The sequence below is a fragment of the Hyperoodon ampullatus genome, assembly GCF_949752795.1.
Source record: "Hyperoodon ampullatus genome assembly, chromosome: 3".
Classification (NCBI taxonomy): domain Eukaryota; kingdom Metazoa; phylum Chordata; class Mammalia; order Artiodactyla; family Ziphiidae; genus Hyperoodon; species Hyperoodon ampullatus.
The window spans coordinates 138,634,117-138,652,917 of NC_136916.1; the positions used below are offsets into that span (position 1 = coordinate 138,634,117).

Consider the following 18,801-nt stretch of genomic DNA (forward strand, 5'->3'; position numbering starts at 1 on the left):
GGGAAGAGAGGGAGGTCCCCAGCGTGGAGCACCTAAGAACCTAACTGTGTGTGGCCAGGTCTCTCCCTGGACATTCTGACTGGGATTGAACCATGGCTGCCCACCTGCCCCACCACAAGGCCCTGATTTATAGCAAAGGATAAACCTTAGGACCATAAAACAGCTTAGAACTAAACACTGATGCTCAGATTAATCACATCCATAAATGAGTCTTTTCCTAGAAGTCCTACACAGTGTCATAAACCCTGATTATGATAAAACAAAAGTTTGACCTAAAAAACTGTCCAAAAAGTTTCTTCCGTGAAAGCCTTTGTTTTTCATCAGTTAAGTTCCTAAGATGATACATCCAAATTTTTAAAATGAAAGAGGACATTATGAATTCTACCTTATCAGGTACTTCCCAAATGACATCAAAGACCCTGAAAGGAATGAGCACAAAACAAAGACAAAGAATGCATAATGTATTTCATTTTGTTGATGAATTCAATCCTATGAGAGGGTTTCATAAAACTGACATCAGAAGATGTCTGCTATGGATGATATGAATGATAAACAACTATATATGTCTGGTTTAATAAAATTATGAATCATAGCCCATAAAATTATATTTCTTTCTCCTCTCATTATCATACATCTTTTTCCTCAAAGTTGATCTGCGGAGATACCATTTTTATTTTTGAAAAGTCTGACTATAATCCAGTAGATTAAAATTGAACTAATATAAATTGCAGTATATTTTTATATTTTACCTTTCAAAGCTAAATTTTTTTAATGGGATTCTTTATCTCAGATTTGGCTGAGGCTCCAAAAGGCTGAGAACGAAATAGGTAGCTAGTACTCCCATATTCCAAAGGAAATGGGAAAACCAGCTTTGTAACTCTTTGCCCCTAACTCATTCAACATGATAAAAGTGATAAAGTTGGAGAGGCTGAGACAGTTAGCAACTGAAAGGAATATTTCAATGAGGTGTGATTTCAAGTCAAATGAGAGGGTCTTTCTGGAGAACATATCCAAGCTTGGTACATGTTCTAGTGCCTGAAGCACTGTGGGCTGGTGGCCAGTGAGGAGGTACGTGGCTGCAGAGTGCAGCCCTAAGTTTGGGAAGTTAGATGCATTCTCCTTCTATGGCCAAAGGAAAGGTAACATGAAGTTGTCTTGGATCCAGCCCCAGAGGTCAGCCTAGAACTACTAGGAGACTTCGGGAACATGAGGTCTGAGTTGATCCTCAGGATGTGAAAATCCACTAGAGATCCAAAGGAACTGCAGATGAGAGATCTTTAGGGATGGGGGTGATCTACAAAGAATCCACAATACTCCATGAAAGCTTTAAACACTTGCCACACTCAGAGGAAGTCAACAGGCTTTGACATCATTGTCATTCAAGTGAAATCTTTCCTGACCCTTCCTCTCTCCAGCCCCACTTTTACCTTGGAAGGTCACAAGCTGTGCTAGGACCTGGCCGAATTAACAGAAAAACTGACCGGTCCCCTCTTTTCCACTGCAGCCTCCCACACGAAATAGCTCTGATTTGTAATAGGGAAAAGCTTTAACTTTAAAAGAAACTGGGATGAAGTTTACAAGGATGTGACGTTTTGATTGCAATATGTGACTATGTTTTTGCCCCTTGAGGTTGCTGAGGACCTTCTGTTTTCCCAGAGTGACCAGAAAAGTTATGGAATCACTCCAGAGTGCATCCAAAAAAGCAAGAAAGAACCGGTCCCACAAAGCATATTGGAAAGGGGTAAGGAGGGAATAAAGGTGTTGTTTGAAGCCTATGAGCCCTGCTCCTTCAATATACCCCAAGGCACATTATTAATTGTTCTTACTTACAATGACTAAAAGTGTGTTTTCATCTCTATAAGCATGTTGGAATGTCCCAACATTTTACAGCAGGGAGTCAGGTTTGGCAAATACTTTTCTTATTCCGATATCACTGAGCCAGAGCAAAAGGCCATAATTATACAAATTAACGGCTTAGTGGGATATAAGTGTAAACGGAAGCCTAATTAATAAATCTGCTAATTGTCTTTCCTTATTGTGAGCATCAGTATTCGGTACTTAGCTTTAACATATCCAATGGACAGGAAAGCATAGAGTTTCACAGGCTGCCTGGCAGTTTGGCCAGAGGTTTTCCTATGAAGGTCTCCCTACTTTGGGCCCACCCTACAGAGCAGCTGAAACTAAGGCTGAGGACTGACTCACTGAAGAGCGCACAGCAGAGGCCCCAGCTGCTCCCAATAAAGTAGTAAGAGAGTTTCAGGTTGATTTTCATGGTTTTAAAAAAAATACGAGGGGCTTGCCTGGTGGCGCAGTGGTTGGGAGTCCGCCTGCCAATGCAGGGGACACAGGTTTGAGCCCTGGCCCGGGAAGATCCCACATGCCACAGAGCAACTAAGCCCGTGTGCCACAACTACTGAGCCTGCCCTCTAGAGCTCACGAGCCAAAACGACTGAGCCCACGTGCCACAACTACTGAAGCCCAAGTGCCTAGAGCCCGTGCTACGCAACAAGAGAAGCCACTGCAGTGAGAAGCCTGCGCACTACAACGAAGAGTAGCCCCCGCTCGCCGTAACTAAAGAAAGCCCGTACGCAGAAACGAAGACCCAATGCAGCCAAAAATAAACAAATTAATTAATTAAAAAAAAAAAACTAAAAGAAATTGGTCTCTGTCCAAGGATTTTTAAAGGAAACCTTCTCAAATAGGGACTTTTTCACTTCCTCCCAAAGATTTTTTTAAAAATTTCCAGCTGCTTTCACTCATTCTTCAACAAATATTTACTGAGTACCCACTACGTTCCCAACCCTGTGCTAGCTGCCAGAGAAAAGAAGATTATTATTGGGATATGAATCTCTATGGGTCTCTTCCTAATTCCGCATGTCTTATGATGAGGTATTGACGGCTTGTTGACTACCCTTTCAAGAACGTTTGTGTAGCAAACAGCCTTGGAAGATAGGAAGAGTCTCCCTCCCAAGCAGGGGCAGATTTGTTTCCCATCCAGAACATGAAGTCTCCCTTGGGGGGCAAAAGTGGGACAGGTTTGCTGGCAGTCCCTTAAAAGATTGGAGGATTTCCTAAGCTCAGAGTTCCTGGGCTGTGACACAAGCCCACCCTGTGTGCAGCATCCACCCGGGCTGCTCTGCATCGCCCCCACGGGGTTTGGGATTTGGGGACAGGGAACTGACGCAAACATGAAGCACATGCTGCCTGCTGTGCTGTGAGTAAATATGTCCTCTGTCTCTGACCCAGGAGTTCCCAGTCCTCTGTCAGCTTCCACGAGACTATGGCAGGATAGCTTGTTAGCTTGCAAGCAGGATAGAATCCCCAACCCCTCACAGTTCTTGACATTCAATTCCTCATATCAAGGAGCTCTAGGTCTCTGGGGGAAGTAAAAACAACAAAAATATTCTAAAATAACATGTACATGGAGTATTAGACATATGGCTATGGGTACACTGCAAAATCAGCAGAAAGGGACAGTCAGGAAATGTTTCTGTGGCAGCAAAACATAGTGTGTGCAGAGAAGTAAACGATTCACTGATGCTGAAGCATCAACTGTGAACCTGGGATTGACTCAGACTACAGCTGGAATGGTTGGTACAGGCCAAAAGATAGAGACCCTTGTATCTCTCCACAGGAGCCTAAATTTTGGCTGTACTCAGTGGTCTCCACAGAGAGGCACACAAGGCAATCCATTGTGGCACTAGAAAAATATATTGGAATATACAAACAAATATGTAGGCTTTATTGCAGGCCATGACCGCACCCTGAATTTGTGAGCCCCCCTTCATACCCACCTCTCCCATGACCCTTGCAATAATCCCTTTGAGGTGGGCAGAGCCTGGCACTATCTCCACCTTACACAAGGAGAAACTGAGGTCAGGTTCCCAAGGGCACACTCGGACTGAACACAGAATAGCACTTGGCACCATTCCTCCCATGTCACGTGGCATGCTGTGCCCCGAGTCTCACATTTTCACCTGGAATACCCTGGGTGGGGGCCAGGCAGGATTCTGTGTCAAGGGCTGGTCCAAGTCTTCCCAAAGTGCGCACCTCTTAGTCAGCCCTGGTGAGGGACCTGGGCAGAGGGGCAGGCCGGTAGGAAGAGAATTTGGGGGATTGCAGGTGGGGGACCAGCCTCTCTTCAGGGACCCGCCTGTTGCCCACACAATCAGTTGACCACAAATGTGGGAATGGAATCTATTTAGAATTGCTCAAGGGAAATTTGCTGCTTAAAGGGTCTCTGGAGGAATCCTGCAGGTCTGAGAGCACTCAGGGGATGATCGTAGAATGGACCATCTTCCTGGAGCATCTCTGCTCAGTGTTAGGATCTAGCCACAGATGCCGGCGGAGGGGGCTGCGTCTTCCTTTCCAATAGGAGCCAGCGCTTAGCCTGGCACTGTGAGTGGATCCTGGGGGTGGGGAGTGACAGGTGGCTGAGACTGGTCTCCAGGTCTGCGGCCCTTCTGTTAAGTGATTCTCTTGTGATACCCTTATTCCTGGGCCACCTGCCAGGTTTATCTGTTGTACCTGTGGCATTCCTTGTTATGTCAGATAAGTTATTATGGTCTATTCAACTCTAACAGGACAAATGAACAAAAGAACCATAAATAGGAGACCATTAAAGGTCTTCTGTGACAGGAAAAGATCATAATTTAACTTTATTAACATCTAATATATGGACTGACACTGCCTCCCTCACTTGATCTGTATTTTTGATGATCCTGTATCACACAGAATATGGGCATTCCCAAGGGAACAGTGCTAAGCTCCTCAATCACTGGTGGGCTATTAGCATGTTGTAACATTACAATCTATGAGTACTCAGTTAAGAATATGTACAGATTATACTACCTTGTTTTATTAAGCTAACACTTAAAATACGGACAATTGGCTTAAAAAGATTCCAGAAACCACAGGCTGACAATAGCAGTAATGATGCAAATACAAACAAATGACCTGAAAATGGGCTGACATATTTAGTCCATCTCTTCAATCAGCCACATTATAAGCTAAAATCAATGACAATTTAATCAGATCTAGCCACAAGAATTCATTTCCTTGTTAATTGAAATATGGATCTATATCCACCATTGGTAAAGATGAACCTCACTATAAGTGTCTGCTAATTCTTGAGATATTAGCTAATGTTGGTGTCAGGTCACCACAATTTGCCAGACATTTAAAAACTAAGCATCCTAAACATGGAGGTAAACATTACAGTTTTTTCAGTGCTACTTAATATTATATGTGCTTCAACCCAGAAAATGCTGTTGGAAGATGCATTAAAAATATTGCTGTGGGAATTCCCTGGCAGTCCAGTGGTTAGGATTCCGGGCTTTCACTGCTGGTGTCCCAGGTTCTATCCCTGGTTGGGGAAATAAGATCCTGCAACCTGTGCAGCACAGCCAAAACAAAAATTTTTTTTAAACATTGCTGCATATTTGAAGAGATGTGTATTAGTACAAATTATACAATATGGGAGGTTTGCTACAGAGCTGGATGAAAATACTGGGGTTTCAATATGTCTCAGCTTATGGTATTTGCTAGTTTGAAGTAAAAAATACACAGAGAGTTACTTCTGGTGATATATGAAGCAGTGATTCACCACCCAAAGTTCTCATTAGAATTAACTGGGTGTGTTTTTTAAAAATGACCATGGCCAGGTCCCTTCCCAGACCAATTAAATTGGAATTACTATAAATACTTCTTTTGTCAGGAAAGAGAAAAGGAAGGAAGGTTGCAGTGATAGCATCTCAATGTGAAACCCATTGCTGAATCATTCACAAGCAAACCATTGTTACAAAGAAGTTAAAGCCAGGATTGCACAAACTGCTACTAGAGGTCATCAGTGTATAGTCAGTTCTGCTATAACATGAAATGCATTCTTAAAAATCACAGCACCACACTACGCAAAATCGCAATAAAAATCACAGGGCTTATGAAGAAAATGAGCACAATGCTCAAAAACTTTGTCAGTGTCAGATTGTTTTAAAAAGACAAAATTTTAATAAAACCAGAAGCACAATTTTACATGTGTTAAATGGCTAAGACATACATAAATATATAATAGATATGGCACTGTCCCTTGAAAAAGGCCTGAAGGTTTGTGTTGCAGCTTGTGGATTATTGTGCAGTGGTGAAGGAGGGTTATCTGAAACTGGATGGAAAGTTACAACACCAGATGTGAATGAGTATGACTCATAATACACAACGTGGTAAACTGAGGTAGCTAATAAATGTTAGCGGGTGTTTGTGTGTGTATGTGCATGTGTCCTGATTCAGCTATTTTCTGCATTCACCCAGATTCACACAGTGTTTCTCGTGGATGAAACTGTGCATAAACAAACACAAAATTTGTGTTATGCTCAAAGTATTACCTAAAATATCAATTGCATTGGAACAAACTCACATTTTCAAATAACCTTTATAGCAGAACTGCCTACTTAAAATTACAAAAACAACAAAATGAAATACAGCATAATCTTTCAGTAATTTGCAATGAGATGAAAAGTGACCAAGAAAATCTTTACATCAAATCAATGTTTGCAGGTTATCTCACTGTAAAGAAAATAAAAGATTTATTGAACTTTAAGTTGAGTTATCCATCTTTATTTCACAAAAAAAGACAAGTAAGCTAAATTTGGACCTCTCCTGATATGACAAATGCTTTCTGTAATACGGTACTAAGTAGACACAAAAACTCTCCCTTTAACCACAAGGGAGGAAATAATGGCTTTTCAAAAGAGAATAGCTCTGAAGGGAGCATTTTGGAAATGATTCCATTATTGGGTAATTTTTTGCTGAAAATGATATGTGTCATATATAAAAACTCTCAAACCTGCACACATTAAATTGGAAACTGAATTTTCCAATCCATCTAAAAATCTTCGACATGAGGAGTTTCTGTCAGTAGGTTTTGAAACCAATTGTTAAATGTATAAAGAGCATCACTTCCAGTTAGTTTGCAGGGAAAGTCATCAGGGAAGATGGAGGTTTACTGGCCAAATTCAATTAAAAAAAAAAAAAAAACCTTTGCATTGTTGAGGGATGGAATTGAAAAATGAGTACCTAGATATAATAAGTTCAACCAATGATTTACTTATTCCTTTTGGAAATACGTGTCTTTGTCAGGTATCTTTTTCAGACTTGACAGCCAATAAAACCAAGTGTAGAGCTAAACTAACCTTGAAGACAGACCTTGAGATCATTCAATCAAAAGGTGTTAGGCTTAGATTTTCAAAAAATTCAAAAGCATATTAAATTACAATCATGTTGCTCAGTATCAAAAGTTAAAAAAAAATTTTGTATTGTTAATAAAAATAAAATACAATATTATTTTAAAATGTTTTTTGTCTTTAACTTATTCCTTTTTCTCTATGTCTAACGTATCAGTGCATGTAGATAGTTTATAAATAATTAAAAATACAAATTAATATATATAAATACTTCAAAATTTTTATTGATAGACATCATGATCAAAAAGGTTTGACGACCACTGCTAAAGCTGATGGGGAGATTAAGCAGTTGAGACTGCATTTAACTACAAGTTATCAGAAATCCTACTTCTGGGTTTAATTTCCTTAAGTAAAAGAAGCCTAGGTGTATAACAGTCCCAGGCTGGGACTCATGAAAGGCCCAGACTCCTTCTGTTTTTCCACAAAGTCTTGTTTAAAATATGGACTCTCCCTCATGCCCCTGGGGGCATACTGCACACTGGGATGTGGACCCATCATATCCACATCTCAGGCAGGAAGCTGAGGGAAAGGTGAAGGGAAAAAGATAGAACATGCACATTAGCTGAAGGCCTCAACAGATAACCCAGGGCTAGGCGCCCAAGGGAAAAAAATCTAGGGAGGTCAACTAAGGCTTTTCCTGTATTATATATACATCAGGGAAGGCAACAGAGTCAGAGGCTAAAAGTTGGGCATCAACGAAAGCTACTGTAGAAAAGTGAGCCGAAAGCCTGATTTCTAGCTGACTGCATATTGGATTGGCAGTGAGGGGTCCCACTTGTCCTAGAGTGCGGCCAGGGCAGGTGTGCATGGGGTCCTCACTGAGCAGCAGCCCACTACCTGCTCTACATCTGAAAGCACAAGCTCTGAAGACGTAAAGTCAGCACGTCTCTGGAAAGAGTCATCAGCTCAACGCAGAGAAAGACTACGGAAAGGACTAGCTAAATGAACTTCTCACAAGTCCCACTCCATCTCATTTTTTTTAACCCATTAACTCATTTTTGCGAACAATAGTACATCAGTGCATCTATGGCTTTAGCAAGCCAGATTGGGGGCTACTTCAAAGTAGTCTTTGGGAAAACCCTGATTGGAAATGCTAAAAATTATTCTATGAATGGTGTCATTCGTTTACCATGTAAAGCAAATTCAATGATTTTAGGCTAATGACAGGCAACCCAAACAAAGAAAGAAATATAGAAAGTCCATGGTTTAGAATGGCAGCCAAGTTCTCTCTGGGATAATTTTATCCTGAAAAGGAACAAATTATCCTGATTTGTCTTCTGTATGATTTTCTCATATACAGTATTTTTGAAATTTTTGCTCTGTAATAGTTAGAATCAGCTACTTTGTTAAAACAGCAGAAATAGTAACATTTAAAGCCAAGATTATATATCTCTCACCACAGTGTGTCTGGGCTATTTTATACTGCTCAAGACTCAAAAGTCTTGTGCATTACTCACTTACTCCAAACAGGGCATGCAATAAATTACTCCTGAGATGCAACCACTTAAAGCAAGACAGTTCATATTTACTCTGAAAAATGGTTTCTTCTCAGAGAGCTTTCTTCTTTAAGGTCACTGTCACAGGCACTGATGCCCCTCCTAATGTTTATTCTTTACCCTGCTGCACACTGCACTGTGTAAAGCTCCATTCTACAATTTTAAACAGAATTTTCTCTCTTGGATTTTACCTTCTGAGGGTGATAGTTCTGGAATAACTAAAGAAGAGTCTTTGGGGTCCCCCAATACAGACTGCAAATCTCCCTCCAGCCCACAGAAGCCCTCCCTGCTGCTTCCTTGGAGACGGCACTGCATTGCTCATCCCCTCTCCCTCTCAAACTTAAATCTCTCTCCTGACTTCAAAATTCCCCTCCTGAACCCTACATACCGCTGCAATTGCCAGGGTCTCTCTACTTCATTCTCTTCAGACCAAGATGCTTAGATGGTAATCTATACTGTCTTCACCTCTGGACTCCCACTCTCTCCACCAGCTCCTGGTCCATCAATCAATGCCTACTGAGCCGGCAATTCTGCAGAAGGTATCTATGGACACCTAGAATCTCTGGGCCCTCCTGGGAACACAAAGGTGCCCCATGGTAGCTCTCCTTCCACGTCAAGCTTTCCACCGCTCAGCCTTTCTCCCATCTCATACTGATTTCCCATCCCTCCCTTCCCAGCCCCGATCTTGCGGTCAGCCTGTTCAGTACCCTACCTCCCTTCTTAGAGTCTCCCTTTCTTCCTTATTTCCTTAATGCTGATTCCCAGGCCTGGGAGGACCCCAGAGGCCCTTTGTCTATCTGCATCCTTCTCCAGCTGCCCAGGTAATCTGCTCTCCATTTTCTGTGTTGTTTACCAACTCCCACCTTCGTGCCTTTCCTCAGGGTACTACTTCTGCTAGCAGTGCCCCTTGTCCCTGCCACTGTGCAGTCACTTGTGCCACCTGTCCTTCCTTAGACAGAAATATGAAGTACCTCCATGTACTTCCCTGATTAATCCCCACCTCACTTATTTTACCCAACCTCCGCTAATACACAGAAGCACAATTTCTCCCTGATGCTTGATGTAGGATCCTTGTTTCCAATTTCTTTTATGATTATCTTTAATGCTACATGTATAATCTTAGAGACTAAGGGGGGTGCAAATACACACACATAAACACGCATGCGAATACAATAGGTACTCAAATGATTAATTAATGCTGATTCAGACTTTTTGTAAAGAACAAAATAGCCATTCCCCGGGAAGCTGCTGTCTATCCTCACGCATCTCCAATAGCATCCTGTCCACTTCTCTACTGCTACAGAGCTGACCACATGGTAACGTAGCTCATTGTCTGCCTTCTCCAATCCCTGAGGTACATCTAAGAAATCAGAATGAAATCAGATTTAGCTCTGTATCTCCAGCATCTCACATAGCGCCTGAGACAAAGTAGGGGCTTAATAAATATTTGTTGCACATAGAAATGAGTTTTGAGATGGAATACTCAAACCAAGTTGTGACCAATATCCAGAAGATCTGGAGGAGGGGGAAGGGAAGTGGTACAATAATAATACTGTGAAGGATTAAATTATAAAATACTCAGTACTAGTAAGGCTTATTTTGTGTATGTTTTAAAAGCAGATCTCAGCATGATGAACAGTATGTGGTGAACTTACTAGAAAACAGGAGGGGGCATCATAAGAAATATTTCTGCTTTGAAGGCAATAGTCAAACACAGAGTTCAAGTCCTAATATATATGCACCCACTTATTCAGGAAATTGTTACTAAGTGCCTGAGTGTGACAAGCACTCAACCAAGATTGGGGGTTACAAGAGTGATAGACCGTGTCCTCACGGGACCTCTAGCTAATGTCTAGTTAAACAGACATTAACAAACTAGTAGCAAGGAAAATGAAAAAGTAATTACAAATGGTGATAAGAACTATGAAGAAAAAATAAAAGATACCCTGAGACTATATGCAGGATGACCGAAACAAGATGATGCCTCAGGGTGGGGAGAGGTTCCATTTTTTTTTTTTTTTAAGGCAGGAAAGAAGACGTACTTGGATCAGTTTCTTAAAATATCATCAAGATGCTCTATACTCTCCTCCAACTGTCTGTCAAAATAACCATGCAGGGCTTCCCTGGTGGCGCAGTGGTTGAGAGTCCGCCTGCTGATGCAGGGGACACGGGTTCGTGCCCCAGTCCTGGAAGATCCCACATGCCGCGGAGCGGCTGGGCCCCTGAGCCATGGCTGCTGAGCCTGCGCGTCCGGAGCCTGTGCTCTGCAACGGGAGAGGCTGCAACAGTGAGAGGCCCGCGTACCGCAAAAAAAAAATAAATAAATAACCATGCATTCCATAGTCCTGACAAAGGGGGTGTCCTGAAGAAGATGATCTTCATGTTTCTTGTGTATAAAGACAGTCATGCTGCCCTCTTAATAAATATGCCACGACGCCCTTAACCACTTCCTTATTAATGGACAATTGTTAATACACTAAAACATCTGTCTACCTATCTACACATTTATTCTTCCTTTGATTTTTCCATAAGGAAATTTCTGAAGAGTGGGAGTACTGGTTTAATAGTATAAGCATTTCCACACCTCCTGGAACAATCCAGCTGGCTGGGATCCTGCAATGCTGATGCTGGAGTGTGTACCTAACTACCCACAACTTTGTCAGCAGCACATTTCAATGTCTTCTCTAATTTTGCTAGTTGAATAGATAAAAACCAGTGCCTAATTCTCCTCTCTTTACTATGATGTTAAACAGTTTTCAAAAACTGATTTACTGGGTTTTTTTTTTCCTTTTAGGTCATTTTGAACAATTATTTACCTTCTCTAAGCTTAATGTACCTCATATGCCAAACAGGCATAATAACAATATTCATCTCTGCAGTGTTGCTTAAGAATCAAATTAAATAATGTTCTTAAAATGCTAAACTCAGGCTTCCCTGGTGGCGCAGTGGTTGAGAATCTGCCTGCTAATGGAGGGGACACAGGTTTGAGCCCTGGTCTGGGAGGATCCCACATGCCGCGGAGCAACTAGGCCCGTGAGCCACAACTACTGAGCCTGCACGTCTGGAGCCTGTGCTCCGCAACAAGAGAGGCCGCGATAGTGAGAGGCCCGCGCACCGCGATGAAGAGTCGCCCCCTTTTGCCACAACTAGAGAAAGCCCTCACGCAGAAACTAAGACCCAACACAGCCAAAATAATTAAAAATAAATAAATTAATTTTTTTTTAAAAGTAAAAAAAAAAATGCTAAACCCAATATCTGGGATATAGCAAACATTCAACAGATGATAACTATTGTGTCTATTTATTCATTATCAATTTAGTTCTTTTAGATTTATAAGCACTTGTATTTTTAGGTAATAAACATAAACCTGGCAAAATGATTGAAAATATTTTCTCCTATTCTACCATTTTGTTTATTATCTTAATTTTGCTTGTTCTTGTATAGAAACCTTTGTAAAATAAATACATCTTGAAGGAGAGCCCATGGACTTCTACTGACATTTCAGCTTTATTTTCTGGATTCTGTGACACCTATTTTGATGATTTAAGTTTACAGGGGGTGGAGAGTTCACCCCTTACTTCACAAGCATTTCCTAAAACTGCCCAAAATGTGATTTTGAGAAAAGTAAGATGTTGTGTAGTATCAATATTTACCATGCATATGTTTGTACTTGTGGTGACTCTTGAAATCTGTTGTTCGGGAAACACTCCCTTTGCTTGCATTGGCCAGACAACACCTGAAGGAAGATGTGGCGACAGCTCCCTTGCTGAAGTCCTTCCCTTTAACCTGAGGTAGCTGATTTTTTTTTTTTTTTTCAAAATACAGTTTTAGGAACTACAGCAACAAAAAGTTCTGGCAAGAAACTAGCTGAAGAAACCACTGTACTGCATCTTAATTTTTAATTTTTTATTCACCAACTGAGAAGTCTAGATCCCCAACTTCAAGTCATTATTAGAATTGTCAAAATGGAAGAAGAGGTGAGAGTGACCCCTGGACCGACAAAAGCCTGCGTCACTGCATCCCTGTGTCCAGTGCCTACATCCCGCCACCGTCACCACCATGCCCAAGAGAAAGGCTGAAGGGGATGTTAAAGAAGATAAAGCCAAGATGAAGGACAAACCACAGAGAAGATCTGCAAGGTTCTCTGCTAAACCTGCTCCAGAGCCCAAGCCTAAAAAGGCCCCTCCAAAGAAGGGAGAAAAGGTGCCCAAAGGGAAAAAGAGGAAAGCTGATGCTGGCAAGGATGGGAATAACCCTGCAGAACATGCAGATGCCAAAACAGAGCAGGCACAGAAAGCTGAAGGTGCTGGAGATGCCGAGTGAAGTGTGTGCATTTTTGATAACTGTGTACTTCTGGTGACCGTACAGTTTGAAATACTATTTTTACCAAGTTTTATAAAAATGCAGAATTTTGTTTTACTTTTTTTTTAAGCTATGTTGTTAGCACACAGAACACCTCGTTGTTTTCTGGGGGAAGGTCACATGTCACTAATAGGATGTCTCCAAAACTGGATTGATGTGGGGAAAACACTCCTTTCCCATCAAGTTCTGAGAGACTTCCTCTTGGTTCCCAGGAAGGAGGGATTCCTTGATGTTGACACACATTAGCCACCGTGGCACAAACACCTTGTGATGTGGAAAAACTAAAATTAGTTTTTATGTCCTCTTCTCCCTCTCTACCTCAAGCATAGACTTGACTCCCTTAAACCCTGAGACCTGTCGGAAACTGACCCCAAAAAATTGGTTTACCAGTATGTCAGGCAGTCTGGACTTTCCAGTGTCACCTTTGAGATGGCATCCCTCAAAAGAGCAGCGGTTCCTCTTTTAGATTGTGGATCTTCAGATTGATACTTCTGCCATTTTCATTTCCATTTCCTGAAAGTCAGGGTCAGCTTGTGCAAAGTTGTTAAACAACATGCTAAATGTTAAATGTCAACCCTCACTCTAAACTTTCGCTGTTCAGAGCATCACGTGAAGACTTCATTGGGTTTTATAGTGGCTTTTTGATGTTGGTTGTCCACTGGAAAAGGGCATTTGAAAGTTGTTGTATACTGTTAATGACTGTCTGCCCATGTCCTGCCTGAAATACCACGATTGTTTATGAAAAGTATCTTTAATAAAGCTGGGCACAGTTTGGCATGGAAAAAAATTGTCATAATGTATCAAATTCCTGATTTCATTAATGAGACTTGTTCAATAAAAGGTAACAAAATTCTCCCAAATTCCTATGTGCTAAAATCTGAGCATAAACCACACAATCTTTCCATGAGCACTTTCTTCCCGTCTTCCAGCTTTGATAGGGAAGGGCTCTGGAGAACTACCTACAGCTTAACTCTATGCTTGATAACTGTGCACTTCCCCTGCTCCAGCCACGTGATTCCACTTTGACCCCCCCAGCGCCCCAACTCTCCTCAGTCAAACAAGTGCCAGACTTGAAGTCTGAAGACTCTGTCACTTACTTACTGGTAATATGTGGCAATCACTTAACCCATCTCAGCTTCAGAGGGCCCAGCAGTAAAATGGAGATAATAATAATAATACTGACCATGCCTATCTCAAATAGCTGTAGTAAGGAGACCATGCTAGGATTATGCCTATTTCTTGATGCCAGATTTGACCCCAAGCAAGCCAGAATCAGGAAGCCCCTTAAAAAAAATTAAAAGAGGCTTCTGTTTCAGAAAGCCGATGGCACATTCGAAGTTTCATTCTGCTGGTGACCTGTGCCTATTTCCAGATGTCTGGCCTAAATCCTAATCCTTAGCTGGGTTCCCAAAACTCTGCAGCTCAAACCTCCTACCTTGGGCTGCCTGCCCTGCTGTTGCTCAGTTTGCCTGCCTGGTTCCTGATCTCTAATCTCAGATTTTGTAGATGTGACACTTTTTCTGCTCTCCCGTCTTAGTTTAGGATTTCTTAATCTCAGCATTATTGACATTCTGGGCTGGATAATTGTCTGCTATGGAGGACCATCCTGTGTATTATAGAATGTTTAGCAACATTCCTGGTCTCTACCCACTAGATGCCAAAGTTCCCCCGAGTCATGTCAATCAAAAATGTCTCCATGGGCTTCCCTGGTGGCGCAGTGGTTGAGAGTCCGCCTGCCGACGCAGGGGACACGGGTTCCTGCCCCGGTCCGGGAAGATCCCACATGCCGCAGAGCAGCTGGGCCCGTGAACCATGGCCACTGAGCCTGCGCGTCCGGAGCCTGTGCTCCGCAACGGGAGAGGCCACAAAGGTGAGAGGCCTGCATATTGCAAAAAAAAAAAAAAAGTCTCCAGACACTGCCAAATATTCCCTGGGGAGAAAACTGCTCCTCCATCTCCTGCTGAGAATGTTAGCTAACCCCCTTAAACTTGACCTCTGGCTGTCTGATTTATGACCCTTGCTTGCCAGCCCTAATACGTTTTAGGCAAACACTGTTCTTGTTCTCCTCCTAGCTTTCCCTACTATCAAAAGCCTGAAGTATACAGAAAGGTGCTCTAACTCAGAGAAAGTTGCTATAAACTAATAATAAAATAGTTAAAACGTGTTTTCTGATTTTTCAAAGTTTTATCAGCCTGAGGGGGAGCTGTCTCCTATACAGCCCACAGTGTGAGAAGAATACAGATGTGTCACATCTGGGCCTTCTGGTCTCCAGTAGCACCACTGCTCTCAGGCCAGGCCGGGCAGCATTCATCAAACCATGAGAGCACACAAAGCACAAAAGGCCATGGAACAAAGTTATCATGTGCTCTTAGAGTTACAAAGAATTTTAGAGTTTTCCTGCCTCAGTGCCCCATCTTACCCTCAGTTCTAGAGAAGATAAAACAGGTCTGCAGAGGCTAAATGACAAACCCAACGTCACAGAGCTATTTAGCAACTGAATTCAGACCAAAAGCCTATAACATCATCACATGCCACTCTTTCCAGGCATGGTGGAATTGAGCACCCAACAGTTTGTGGTACCCATCCCCAGTGTCCTAGTTCATACATTTCATTACTTAGCACTGGCTTTTCTATTTGTACCTGCATGTTTTGCACTACTAAACATACCATAGTATACTTACGTTTCTCCACCAGACAGATAAAAAAGAGAAGTTGATGAAAAAGCATTAAAATACAATATCAGGAGATCAGAAAAGTACTAACAAGAAGAGAGGAGAGAGGGGAAGAGGTGAGGAGATAACACACATTTATGAGTACAAACTGAATACTTTTAACTAATTATCTCAGTTGGTTCTCAACATGATCCTATGATGTACATTTGAATATTGGCTCCACCACTAAACAATCAGGTGATCTTTGGTAAGTTACTTAAACTCTCTGTACCTCAGCTTCCTCACCTGTAAAATGAGTATAATAATAGAACCTACCTCTCTATATAGTTGTGGGATTAAAGACACAGTGTATATAAAATGTTCAGCACAGTGCCTGGCACATAGTAAGCATTTCATAACTGTTAGTAATTCTTGTCCTGTTTTCTAGCAAGCTGTGTCTTTTTCACCTCCATATTCAGTCTGCTATGTTTCCAATCCCAGTCTGGCCACATAACCATAATTCTGAGCTGCTCATTAGAAGCCCCTGAGTTCCTTCCAGACTTTGCATTGGCTAATGGCTCCTGGGAACAAGTGACAAGGAAGACAAAGGTCACAGGGATAACCTCCCTGCTTTATCATGGCCCACACTTGCTCAATAAATGTTTCTAAGCCAGAAATTCAAAATACAAAGACGAATAAAATATAAGGTTCCCCCACAAGCAGCACACAGTTCTTCATGTAGCAAATGTTTATTGAGCTCCTACTCTGTGCTGGGGTCTATGTCAGGCTCTGAGGATACCATGGAGGAAGGAAAGGCCCCTGCTTTCACAGTTATTAGATTCTAAGACAATAAACAAATAAGCAAAAACACAGAATCAGCTAGTGATGAGTGCAAAAAAGAAAATAAAACAGATTTGACTGATAGGGATTAATGGAAGGTGGGGTGTGGTATTTAGAGTGGGTGGTCAGGGAGGGCCCCTCTGAGGAAGTAGTGTTGCAGCTGGTACCTGGTGGATAAGAAGCATCCAGCCAAGTGAAGGTTAGGGGGCACTCAATGGGTCTACAGCCAATGAGGATATGCACATATGTGGCTCTTATTGCATTTTTCTTCTTTGCCTCACTTGAGTTCATTTTCTCACTGGACTTGCCCTCCTGTTGGCTGCCATAGCAACCTGGGCAGACCATTTTATTTTGCCCACCCATTCGCTCATCAGCCCACACTCAGCACACACTCAATCCTAGCAACTAGTCATGGAAACAATATTGAGAAAACAATAGACTCCATAACTCTTTACATCAGCTCCAAGTACTATTCAGCCGTAACTGAAAATAAATCAGGCAGCCTTGTCCCAAGAGAAATCTTCAGTCATTGCCTATCCTTCACTGGCTTCTCAAACCAGTTTCTACCTTGCTTTCAACAAAAGGCTGCAGTCAGCCAACCCAAGTGACCCCGAATAGCCCTGTCTGATGCCATATGATGTTCTTCTCTACCCCTCTGTACTCAAACTTCCCTGTACTTTCCCTCTGCATATATTTGCATTTGAGACAAGTCCTTTGATTTCAAATATGGCATACTCCCAGAAGTTGCAGCGAATGTACAGTTTATTTCCACTCATCTGTGGTATTTAAGTTCTCCCATACAAGCAAATGAACAGGATACTTCCATGTTTAATGAGCCATGCAGGACCAAAATAAGTTACCACGCTATTTCTCTCCCAGGAAATGAGTTCAGGGGAAGCTTGTTTACTTTTGTTCGCCTCGCACTGGAATGTAGCTTGGCAAATGCAATCTTAACATCTTTAACAAAAATTCAGAATCATTTCTCCTGACACAGACATTCTTTCTGTGCATCTTTGCCATCACTTCCTGAAGATCTTCAAATATTTGTCCTTGGTTTTTATTCTAAAAGGAAAGCTAAAGAATTAAACATACATGATCAAGTCTATCCGAAGATCTAATCATTCTCTCAATATTGAGGTATTGGGTTAAGTATATCATTAGAAGAGAGAGAGAGAGCCTGGCTGTAATACCTAAACAGGAGGCAAGGACTGTGTTCTGACTAGTCTGACTCTCCGTGGAGTGCTGTGCTGATTTCTGCGCTGGACAAAGCCCACCTTAAGAGGACTGTGTCACTGGATAGGAGCACAGAGGGAAGATGATAGAGGCCTGAAAGAAGAGATTGGCGAGGATGAGCAGGTATTACGTGGCCTGGAGGGAAGGCCGCAGAACATCCATTTATATACCAGCAGCAGAGTAACTGCAAACTGCCTTAAAACCAGATGCCAGTGGTCTAATTATCTCCCAGTTTTGGTCTCAGGCAATGGCTTACTACAGATGCAGCTACAGAAGGCTCCTCATCATAAAACACCTGGCCAGCTGCCTGCTGCTATACCACAGGGGTAAATGCACTGCCAACTGCAACCAACAGGTGATTTTTCACCCCCATGGCCCAAAGGTAGATAGTTATGAAAATCTAATTGTGAGGGAGGGTGAAGTATTATGATTTCAGTATGAAATTCTTGGCTTTAAAGAGACATATAGTCACAAATAAATTTTCTGAAGCATTGAACATCTGTAAGCAATAAGGAAGCAAGGTGGCCTATAAAAGGTACAAGGCAGAATCTTATTCCTCATGAAGTAAAGCTGGATAGTAAATGCCTTATCTCTGCCTGCCCCACTTCTGCCAAATATTATATATATCTTTTTTAAATTTATTTATTTTATTTTATTTATTTTTGGCTGCGTTGGGTCTTCGTTGCGTGGGCTTTCTCTAGTTGTGGCGAGTGGGGGCTACTCTTCGTTGGGGTGCGCGGGCTTCTCATTGCAGTGGCTTCTCTTGTTGCAGAGCACAGGCTCTAGGCATGCAGGCTTCAGTAGTTGCAGCACACGGGCTCAGTAGTTGCAGCTCGCGGGCTGTATAGTACAGGCTCAGTAGCTGTGGCGCACAGGCTTAGTTGCTCTGCAGCATGTGGGATCTTCCTGGACAAGGACTCAAACCCGTGTCCTTTGCATTGGCAGGCAGATTCTTAACCACTGTGCCACCAGGGAAGTCCCCAA

General features: G+C 42.1%; 2 protein-coding genes across 3 annotated transcripts in view; one reads left to right on the forward strand and one right to left on the reverse strand.

Moving 5' to 3' along the window:
- Positions 1–18,801, reverse strand: part of RTN1 (reticulon 1) — a gene marked incomplete at both ends in the record, with an annotated part of 234,498 nt that overhangs the window by 176,302 nt on the left and 39,395 nt on the right. The window lies entirely within an intron of this gene.
- Positions 12,791–13,054, forward strand: LOC307050840 (non-histone chromosomal protein HMG-17-like; the record flags this gene model as incomplete). The annotated part of the gene is made up of 1 exon (XM_079701078.1): positions 12,791–13,054. One exon carries the CDS (start codon positions 12,791–12,793, stop codon positions 13,052–13,054), a length of 264 nt encoding a protein of 87 aa, XP_079557204.1.